This window comes from Protopterus annectens, chromosome 5.part0, assembly GCF_019279795.1.
Source record: "Protopterus annectens isolate FY-2018-M chromosome 5.part0, PAN1.0, whole genome shotgun sequence".
NCBI lineage: Eukaryota > Metazoa > Chordata > Ceratodontiformes > Protopteridae > Protopterus > Protopterus annectens.
Window position 1 is genome coordinate 215,425,722 of NC_056735.1, and position 11,836 is coordinate 215,437,557.

The following is an 11,836-nucleotide window of genomic DNA, read 5'->3' on the forward strand; positions in this document are numbered from 1 at the left end:
ACATGACGGACTTCACACAGGAGCCATCAGTGTGAGACATTAATGGAAGCAAATAAATGAGGAGTGCAGTTCAACAGGTGGCTGAAGGAGTAGTTAGACAACATGTGGGTTTTGTGTAGTAAAGAGGCAGATGAGGATCTGAACCGACATGCACCTCATTTCCATCTAGCAAAACCATTAATGAATGACTAAGCACTTTCAAATGCCTAGCATATGCCATTTGACCCTATATCCTAGCTCTTGGCTGAAAAAAGTTATGTGAATGACCACTTCACTCATGTGAATTCCAATTAAATAAGTCAAATTAATTTTAAATACAGGAAGCACTCAATAAAATGAAAGTGGGAGTGATTTTTAGTGACAATCAGGAGTCCAGAAAACAAAATGAATCATTAATGTGTTGTACATCAGGAAGGAGGTACTAATATGTCAGTAATAATAGGAAAAACATGAGCCACACAGTCTGTGCAGTAAGATATGGTAGAGCCAAGGATCTGTTATAACAGAAAGGACACATAACACACTATATGAACATAGGTAGGTCAGGGATATGGATTGACCGCACATGCTCAGGAAAGGATGAGGTGCTTTATGGAAGAAACTGACCAAAGACAGAGGACTTCAATCTGCTGTGGCATGGTCCACTGTAGTCTAGTGGTTCCAGCATCAGATATGTGAGAGGCATAGTTTAGTGATTAGCAGTTAGAACAGATTGGTTAAAAAACATAAAAAGAAAGATCTAGCAAAGCTAGCCTTTCCACTGTGTGATACCTTAAACCTCATATCAGAGGCAACATGGGATATATGCAAATAAACCTTTAAGGATATCAGGTGTTTCAGCTAAATGGCAATTCTGAATGTCAATGGATATCAGTTGGGTATGACAACCCTGTGTTTCCAAAAGTCAAACATTATTTTTATGTTGTGCTGATGATGCCATAAGAAGGCAGAAACATGCATGTCCACAGGTAGAGGGGTTTGGCTTTATTGGCCTGAAATTGTCCATAGACTTAAAAGTAAAAGTAGAAGAAAAAGCCATAGACATTCAGACTTGCCATTTAGCTGAAACACCTGATATCCTTAAAGGGTTATTTGCATATATCCTATGTTGCCTCTAATAAAAAAGGATTAAGGTATCACACAGTGGAAAGTCTAGCTTTGCTAGATTTTTCTTTTTGTGTTTTTTAACTAATTGGTTTTCCTGTGTGACTTTTATACTCATTGTTTTAGCAGTTAGAACAGAGGATTAAGGCTATGAGCTGTTAATAAGCTATTTTCTGTGGTACAGGGTTTGATTCCCTCAGCCTTCATTTCCCTAGTGTGTGACACTGAGCAAGTCAATTAACCAGACCGTGCTCTAGGCAATTGGGAAATTAGGCTAGGCTTCTCAATGGTGTCCTGGACCACATGCCTTGTAACTTATAAGCACTTTGTGATGTGCAAGATGGGAAGATGAGAGCAAAGGACAACATCAGGATAACGGTGACATGAGCAGAAAGGGAGAAATCAGAAAACCAATACCAATATCAGCAAAGGCAATTAGCATCGATAAAGGTGGATATTAGGGAGATCACTAAGAAAAAAATACATCAGAAAATAATAGGGTAGAAAAAGGAAACCAAAAAGAAAAAAAAATGTCCAAAATAGATAGAAGAATGTTTCATAAGGTCTTCATTTCATTATATATGTGGGGGGCAGGGTAGGAAGACAGACAGGATAGCCTGTGGGCAAGTAGATGAAGCAGCGTTCAATGAAGAAAAGGAAAAGGAACTCTTTCAGGAGTTCAGTACAGTGAGGTATGGTGACTGCACAAGCACTTTCACAGACAATTGAAAGAGCTGGGGCTAGTACTTGGTACATAACTTCACTGTACAGTTCGTCCCGCAAAATCATAGTACTGTCACAGTACTGTAACTGGCGAAAACAGAGTCCTTACAGAAAGGTATGTTTAAGAAGGAGAAAGATGGGTTGGCAAATGGTTTAGATATGGGACCAGTTCTTTTTAAAATATTTTCATCAGATATATACCTGGGGACAAAAGTTTCAGATCATATAGTTGACTGATGACACAAAGATAGGAGCAGTGTTAACAGATCATGGATTTAACCTCTACTATGGCCTTCAGAAACTTGCAAACTGGGCAGATAAATGGCAGCCAAGGTTAAATATAAAATATGTGATATAGTATAATTGGGAATAGAAAATGTAGAGATAATATGCAAATTGGGTTATGTGGTTCTGGCAAGGAGGTCAGAAAATAATCTAGGGGTTATAATCATGTAAACTCAAATGCCAACTATATTGAAATAATAGTGGCTACATCCAACATTATCATAGGATGCATAGATAGGTAGTGGATTCAGTGGATGTTGTAGTCATTCTCTTACTGCACAAAGCAATAACCAGGGATTGAAATGTTCAGTTATAAAGGAAGAGTCCAAGTACGTTATGTAAGCATGTGTACCACCTGGGTAAGGAGGGGCAATATAACATGCATGTCACATTTTGGGGGACAAGTGCATGGACTAAAATTCAGAAGGAAATAAAAAAATCAGCAAATCCCAACCACATAAGGCTTTAAAGACCAAAGCACACAATGCAAATTAAATAATATAAAAGCAGCAAAGGAGGCAATTGGACCGAGAAAGGTTCAATAATGGTTAAAAAAATAGTACTTCATGAAGACTGTGGCATGGTTCTAGAATACATTTCCACATAATAGTGCAAGAAAGGTCAAAAGATCAGTATAAGATGCCTGGGAGATAACTAAAAGTGAAGAGACGGAGGTGCACCTGTGCAAGGGTGACATGCAACAATCAGAGGAGCACAGTACATCATGGAATGTCCCCCTCCACATCTTTATATGTATTTCATACAACAAAGAGTTGAAGAGTTGCTGTCTGGCTAGTAGTTATTTTGAAATCTCCATTTTTTTCTTAGCTAGCTTTAACTTACTGTATTAGCATCTTGGAATGCAATTAGATGCTATAGATTGGATAGACATTGTCATATTGAAGACAATCTCACCAACGACCACTTGGCTAAAGCTATCACTTAAACCATCAGAAAAAAAATCAGACTAGCCCAAAGTATTGTCTCTGACAGGGTCAAAAACATTTGCATAGTTCTTTAGCATTTAAAATGTTCTATTTTAAAGAAAGGTGTGCAATCATCCTAACTATCACTTGACCAGCCGGTCTAAACCAATCTTTCATAAAAATAGGGTTCATTAAACCATCTCAAACAGGCAAGAGTTTATTTATGCACAGTACATGTGGTTAATGATACATCTGCAGGTTTGAACACTAAACCATAGTTCAACAAGTAAGCTAATCTTTTCTCAACAAAATTTACAGACGGCAGTGTTGAGGTTCACTGAAGTCAGTTATTCCTCTCATCTGTCTCTGATTTTGGCACAACTTCTCTCTCTCTCTCTCTCTCTCTTTCACAATAGACTTCTTTTACTTCAAAAAAAAAGTATGTTGTTGTTTTTCGGCTTTTCCAGGTTAGGGGTCGCCACAGCGGTACTCCGGTCCGCTAGTGATGGGCAGTAGATTTTCACGAATGCCGAGGTGCCAGCTCGACGTCCAACCTTCAACGATGGCTCGCTCATTTACTGTATATTAAGTCATATTATCAACAATAAAAAAACTCAGGTAACTCTGTACTTGGAAGAAACCACCAAAATTGCGAAAACAAATTCCAAACAAGGCCGTAACCGAAAAAACTGTTCAATCCGTACTTTTTATTGAAATGTTCCTAAAAACATAAAACACCAATAATGCTAACACAAGAATGTATAAGTATTATTGGTGTTTTATGTTTTTAGGAACATTTCAATAAAAAGTACGGATTGATTAATTCATATTATCTTCTTCTGTTAATCACAAGTTAACGGTACTAATATTTTAAAAAGTGTCCCTGATTGTCTCAGATTATTTCTGTATTTGTTCCTTATTCATTTGCGATTTGCCCCTATTTAGTCGAGAGCTATGGTTGAGTTATATATCTGTTTGAATCTATATAACACCTATTTGATGCATTAACGTTTTGTTTCATATTGAAGCTCTTAATTCACTCTAATATTGTGTTATAGTTGAAATAGTGCAATAAGAAAAGCATTAATAACAGCATTTCAAAAAAAAAAAAAAAAAAAACACTGGCAGAAGATCTGAAATAAACAAAATTCAACACAACAAGCAACATTGAAACTCAAAAGCAAATCAGGGCAGATTCAGAAACTCTACCCTAACAATTGTAAACTACAATTGCTGGACTGATACTCCAGACTCCTTGTTTTAACAGAAGATAGATACTTTGTCAAAATGAGATTTTTGACACCAAATGTCACCCTTAAATCAACGTGACTGTTTTGCAAGTGAATACTAGGCTCCTTTGCATAGTGCTGTGTTTTTGTCTATTCAGTTCTAGCCAAGAAACTGAATGTAAAAAGCAATTTCCCAATTTGTTTTAAGCTCGATCTTTTTTTTTTTTTTTTTTTTTACGAGTAAGGTTACCTCTACAACTGTGAGAATAAAACAAATTAGTTAAAATTCAAAGCACTCTGGTAAAGCACCTGGGCGGTATTTTTCCAACTGTTTTATGTAAAAGTTTACCATGTACTTTATGTTACTTTTTGTGGATAGTGGGAAAGCCCATACATTAGCACTGATAGCCAAATTCCTACCTGCCAAGAAGCAAAAAATGAGGCTGGGCTGATAAGGCTCCGGTTACTGGGATTCCGTCCCCCCATAAACTCATCAGTGCAAACGTCGCAGCCCTCAGCATCTCTCCAGTCCCAGTAAGGAATGGTGAAGTTTTCATCTCCAGTCACTTTCTGGATCTCATGTTCCCAGAGAAGCAGGTAAGCTCTGTGCCATGGAAGGAAGCCTGGCGCTTCATGGGCAAAGTCTATATTTCTCCAGATACTTGATTCGTTTACAAATGCGTCCCGGGAAGAGTAGTAATGCATCCAAACAAAGAGATCATAAACGTTTATGTCCCGGAACATTGGTGTGGTGCCATTGTTCATGTCTGCGTAAGTGCCCACCGCAATAACATAGTCTCTGCTAGGAGTGTGCTTTGCAAGACTGAGGTAAGCAAGGAATTTGTCCTTTTCGGCTGTAGTAAGCTGTAGTATGTTCTTTCTAACTAGTAATCTTCTGTCACTGCAGGTGGACCCTGTAAAGCCAAAGAAGCATTCTCCACAGTTGGGACCCATAAAGTTTGCAGCGCATTTGCAGGTCCTGTTATAGAATACCGTTGGCCACTCTTCTCTGTCATCTACTCCAGCAAAGGGGAAATGAGGGCCATCGATGGCATCAGTAAGAATTACATCTTGACAAAAACCTCTTCCACTGAGCTCCCCACAAGGGGATCCATCCCCAGCCCAGACTGGACAGCATTCCTTTCTTATCAAACTATCAGCAGAGCTGCAAGCTCTTGGAAATTGTTTGGAAAAAGCAATCAAGATTAAGAAAACGCAAAGAAGTAGTGCTAGATGCATCATCTGTTTCTTCTCTGTGGGCATACAAACGAGCAAGAGATGCAACCTTTCTTTAAAACTTCTTCCTGCAGGAATTGGAAGTATTTTCAAACTAATGTGACCGTCACGTGATCAGATTATGTCAAAGGAGTTCATCAAGAGAAGCTGCTCTAGGACATTTAAGTGCAATCGGGGGCGTGTAGTTGCTTTAGGGTTATTAACTGTACTTTTTTTCGGACAGTCCTACTTAGGTAGTTTTATCAATGAAACACACTCTCATTTCCTCGGAAATGTAGCTTCTAAACGTTATTAAATGATCCATATAAGCTGTTTAACTATATCTAACTTGCAAACAGCGGTTTCTACTAAAAATGAAAATCATATGTTAGCGTTAGGCAAAGGGATGGACCGTTATTCGAAAAATGAATTTTGACAAATTGTTCACTTTATGCTTTAGAAACTGTGGTAATGACATAGTTTTTAGTAAACTACCAATTTAGGGGAAAACTGTTATTTATTCTATAACATAAGGTACCGTGCAGTCGTGAGATGGGAATTTTTCATGACCTATAATAATTTTTTTGTTCACTATCCGCTCAGTTGACACACATGCAAACACACAAGGCACAAAAGCAACCGACAGACATACACGCACAGAAAGGATCACCCCCCCCCCCCAACACGCACGCACACAAAACACTTTACAGGGAAGCTATTATTAACTGTTTTTCATTCCATGACTGGGGTACACATTATATATCAGCTGAGGCCTTACAGAAGCAGCAATCGCTTCTGAAAAATCATGAGATAGTCATATGATTTCTCTGCAAAAGCATCAGGTGTCCCTAATCCTTCTTGATGAATACCTCCTCAAACTCATGAGACACATCACAAGATTTCAAAGCTGGTAAGAACATTTTTGAAGGTTGTAAAATACCCCAGAAAGCATAAATCACATCCTGAGAAAGTCAAGAAATACTTAAACTATCATCTTAATAATTCTTCAAGAGCACAATAAACATTCAGAATACCAAATATACATGCATTTGCCATCAAACTAAATGAAGAGCCAACTGGAATGAAAGAAAAACACTTTCTACCATTAAAAATATATCTGTTGATGCCTGTCAGAAAGATAGCAAACAATCCTCATAGAAATTTGTGACATGCAGCAACATTTGTCTCTCTTTATACGATTAAGGAAATAGATAACTGAATCTCTTTTGGGGTTACTATCCAAGTTTTGCAAACTTTGCAGTACTCCACCAAGTCTGTTTTTCATTTCGTAACGAGGGGAGGCCTACTCCATTAGCAAAGGTCTGATTGACTGTGAACTTTTTTGTGCATACCTCAGGCTTATGTATACTCATATACTTGATTAGCTCTTTCCTATAGATGGCTGTTGACTGTCACTTTTGTTAGAGAGTTGAGTTAATTTCAGTGATGGGAAGGAATGTAGGTAATAAAGTGGTTTTGCTTGATACTGTTGCTAACAGAGACTTTAAAGGTTGATTATGTTTGCACATGGGGTGAACTTCACTACAGTTCATTCACAGATGTGAATATTTCAAAGAGAAGCCCCGGGATTAATGAAGCTCAGCGCAAGGACGGTGTTAGCCTTGCACCGACCGTGCGGCGTAGAGATGGTGCAGCAGCACCACATGCATATTAATGAAGGCGCGCTGCCGCAACGTCCACGTGCATAGGAAACGTGTGTGAGTGTAGGGGATGTGTCTAAGTGCTGCACGGAGGCGTGAACATGTCGGCTGCAGACGCGCAACCTAAAATGCTGACTAGTACAGCCTGCCTCTAATAATAATCACTCCTGTCAGTGTCCATGGATATTGAAGTGTATGCAAAGCATACTCAAGCCCAAACACCCTAGCCCAAAAGTTCCTGGAATTCATAAACTCAAATGCCATGGAACAACTAGTCACCATTCCCACAAGAGGAGATAACATACTCGATCTCATCATCACGAACATGGGAGCACAATGTTCAACACCGGAAGTATACCCCTCACTGGTGAGATCAGATCACAAACTAATCTCGCTGGAGGTCCTCATCCCACCCCCACCTGAAATAAAAAAGACCACAGTAAAGAACTTCCCAAAAGCCAACTTCACACTTCTAAAGACTAGTGTGGTCTCCTTTAAGGCCCCGAGCGGCGGAAAACAGTACTCAAGCCGCTGAATCACTTACAAATGCCTTCTACCAGCACCTGCAGGACTGCATGGATAAGGCAATCCCAAGCAAAACAAAGACTCTTTGTACCAAAGGCAAGCGTCCAGTCTGGTGGACCCCAGCCATAAACAAACTCTACAACAAAGGAGGAAGCTACTACAAGATAGAGCAAAATCCTTAAAAGGTAAGACACCCTTGATCACTATAAGTAAAAACTAAGAGCTCTCATAAAATCATCCAAAGCAAATTTCAAGAGAAAAATAGCTAAAGACTCAAAAGACAATCATAAGGCCTTCTTTAGCTATGTTAGAAACCTAGGAGGAAACTCCCAGATATGCTCAGAACTAGTTCAAAATGATGTGAAGATTACTGATCCTACAGACATTGCCAACATACTGGCTGACAGGTTCAGTGCAAACTTCTCACCCCTCCCCAAAGGAGAGATATCTATACCAAATGATTGCAGCCCCCAAACATCTCCAGCCCAAGTGAGAACTGCTCTCTCCAAAGCAAAAACACAGCATCCATGGGACCTGATGGTGTCCCCGGCTGTGTGCTCCACGAACTCAATGAGGAATTAAACCCACAGCTAGGACAGCTGTTTAATCAAAGTCTTACCTCTGGATACGCACTCCAGGAGTGGCGCACTGCAACTGTGGTCCCACTTCACAAAGGCGGTGCCTCCACCGACCCTGGTAATTACCGGCCCATTAGCTTGACAAGCCTTATCTGCAAAGCCATGGAGAGGATCATAATGGACCTCATAAATAAAGACATTGGGAATTTGCAGACTTTGGATCCAACCCAGTTTGGCTTTGTCAAAGGCAGATCATGCCTTTTAAACTTGGTTGACTTTTGAAACAGTCACCAAAGCCATTGATGAGGGAAAGGCAGTCCATACAGCCTACCTCGATCTGGCTAAGGCCTTCGATACAATACCCCACTCGGGTATCATTGAAAAACTCATCAGCTTAAATGTTAACCCATACATCACAAGATGGGTTGCAAACTGGCTGAGTGACAGAACCCACAGGGTCAGAGTTGCTGGCGCCATGTCAGACTCAAAGCCTGTCACAAGTGGTGTCCCACAGGGCTCAGTCCTGGGCCCACTCTTGTTTGGCATCTACTTTTCTGAAGTACAAGCAAACACAGGAGGGTTATGGCTGACAAAGTTTGCAGATGACTGCAAACTGGGCGCCATAGTAGAAAACACATCTGACACAGATATCCTTCAGAAGGGTCTCACAGAAATGGATAACTGGTGCCAGAGCCACGGCCTAAAGTTAAATGCCACAAAATGCATAGTCACACCCTTCGGGAAAAACAAGGTTACCCCTAGCTACCAAATAGGAGGCAATCCACTGAGCACAGAAGAAGTTATCAGGGACCTGGGGACCCAGGTTGATAGTAGTCTGTCATTCGACACCCATGTAGCTAAAGTAGTTAGGAAGACCTTCTACATTGCCCACCTTATCATGAAGGGATTCTCATCTAGATCAAGGGAGGTTATAGTCTCCCTTTACTCATCACTCATCAGACCAATGATTGAGTACAATGCCCCATTTGGAATGTATCTGACCCGACACTTGCAGCAGCTGGAGAGGCCACAAAGTTCCTCACCAAAAGGATAAAGGGTCTCAAAATCTATCCTATGCTGCCCGACTGAAAGAACTCCAGCTCTATTCAGTCGCCACCGCTGCTCAGAGGTGACCTTTGCCTAACATACAAGGCCATGTCAAACCCAGATTTGATGAATATGCTTCACCTCAAAAATCTAGATCCATCAGAGCCACAAGGGCGGAGACTTAAACCTCGACACGGCTATTAATAGGACGTGCTGGAGGGATAGATTCATCACCCAAAGACTCCCTATGCTGTGGAACAGAATCCCGGTACATGTGAGGCAGAGCACCTCGCTGGCCTTGTTCAAGAGAAATCTTGACCAATGGATGGGAGATCGCAGATATACCCCAGGGATTACCTCAGTGTCACTGCTCGACAGAGGCACAGCAAAATAATGGGTATAGTTCCCCATACTAAAGGGGTGGCGTAAGCCACAAAACGATGGGCTAGGCTTGTAAATGCCCTCGGGCAGATAGCCTAGTATGAACCTATGAACCTATGAACCTATGAACCTATACAAGACAGTATTGCAAACATCAAAATAAAAATTAAACAGAAAGGCACGTAGCTGAATATTGTGTCCCCATTCCTCGAACAAATGACATTTAAAACCCTATGCCCATATTCCATTGTAGTGTTGATTGTTATACCAAGTGGAAGCGAAACGCAGCATGTTAGCGCGCCACTGCCATTTGCTACACCTAGACCAATGGTTAGGGTTACCACCTGCTCCACTTTGTGAGGGACAGTCCCTCTCTGGGCAGTTGTGTCCTTACCATAAGCATTTTTAAATGTTAAATGTCCTGCCATTGTAGGGCATAATTATGTCCCATATTTTATGTAATAGTTCAATACTTATTTCTGTATGTAAAATACCTAAATGTTACAAGACACAGAATAAGCAACTAAATTGCTACAACAATAAGCTTTCATTTAGGCATAAAACTAATGTACTATCCTTTGTACTGACCGTGGGTATGTGTTTACCTGTAAAATCTGATGTGTGTCCTGAAAATGTCCCATTTTGGTCATTTGAAAAGGTGGCAACCCTACCAATGGTCAGAGCATTTGCTCAATATCTGCCTATTCACGGTCCAAGTTGTCCTTGTCAGGACAGCCCAAAGATGAATGGGTATTACCCGGGTCTACCTACCATGTCATGAAAGATAAGTATTTGCGTGTACCTATGTGCATGAAGTACAGCATGTGGAAGATCAAAAATGCTAGAGTAGTCCTCACAACCATATTGGTATCAGAGATATGTAGTGTACGCAATGTGTTCTGTTGACTGTGCCATGGGTCATCAACCAGAGAAGAGATGGATGGTGTGTGTGGAATATGGGGGTGGGGGTGACAGGTAATGTAATAATTCACCAAGGGGAGACTGGGTCGGATGCACAATAGGTGAACTGGAGGTGTATGAGGGAGCAGTGGGTGAATCAGAAAGAAAACCAAAGAACAAACATTCACATCCGCAATACAACCTGACCGGCCATACTGTAGAACACAATCCCACAAACATTTGAACATTAAAATGTGCAATACACATGTATAGAAACGTTACCAGCACACACCCACATAATGGTCTGGCCTAAACTGAGCCATCCAACCCCAACACACCTGAATACATAATTGAATACCCATCATCCCCTCCGCAGCACACCCCCCCCTTCCTGAACGTCCACCAAAACCACCCATACTCGGGCTGCTAGCTTGGCGCAGCCATATCTGCACATAGTGACCCCTACTCATATCTAGTAGGCAGTCGCACCCTAGGCAGTCTCAGGATTGCAAACTATTTATCCCTTGCATGTATACCCCTACCTCATTTTCATAAATCCAAAAGAATTGAGGTTATTGGTCCCCAAAATTTTTGGATATCCCTCAGGGGATAAGTATCTGTTCTAAAGATTAGACTTAGTCACGACACACTGTCCAGTCCCGTAGACATCTGGACACAAGTTGTATGAGCAGTAGTTGTCCACAACCCTGCTCAGCCTCCAGCCAGTCCTGCAGAACCTACGACCCGGGATTAAACACCTGACCATGATGCATGTCTCCCCATGTGCATTATTGGGAATATATACCTTTCACATTCACATAGTTACACATCACACATACATGCATATAAGTAGTTGTCAAGTATGTGTCCAATTCATAAATATGTATACTTGCAAATGTATACATATGCGTCTCAGAAACATATGAATAGTAACATGTACTATAAATATGTACACCACCCGATTGTCACATTTGTTGCCAGTACTGTGGAATGGCTGTAGTAAAGTCATATATCCTAATTACCATCCATAGAGAATGTATAATGGATGGTTTAGTGGTAAAATCAGTGACTATGGTGTTCCTGTTCCCGGGTCCAAGCCACACAAGGGCTAATTTTATATGATGGCCACAATAGTGGCAGTCGGTTATAGGGTGATTGAGGCACTTTAAAGCAGACATAAGTAGGGTTATCACCTGTCCCACTTTGCGAGGGGCAGTCCCTTTTTGGGCAGTTGTGTCCTGACCAAAAATATTAAAATGGCA

At 40.8% G+C, this 11,836-nt stretch overlaps 1 protein-coding gene across 1 annotated transcript in view; it reads right to left on the minus strand.

Moving 5' to 3' along the window:
* The window catches only part of TYR (tyrosinase), a 390,102-nt gene extending 384,584 nt beyond the window's left edge, over positions 1–5,518 (minus strand). The window contains exon 1 of the mRNA XM_044072204.1: positions 4,688–5,518. Within this exon, the coding sequence (XP_043928139.1) occupies positions 4,688–5,509 (822 nt within the window). The 5' untranslated portion in view covers positions 5,510–5,518. The remainder of the gene's footprint in view (positions 1–4,687) is intronic.
* Positions 5,519–11,836: the final 6,318 nt, after the last annotated feature.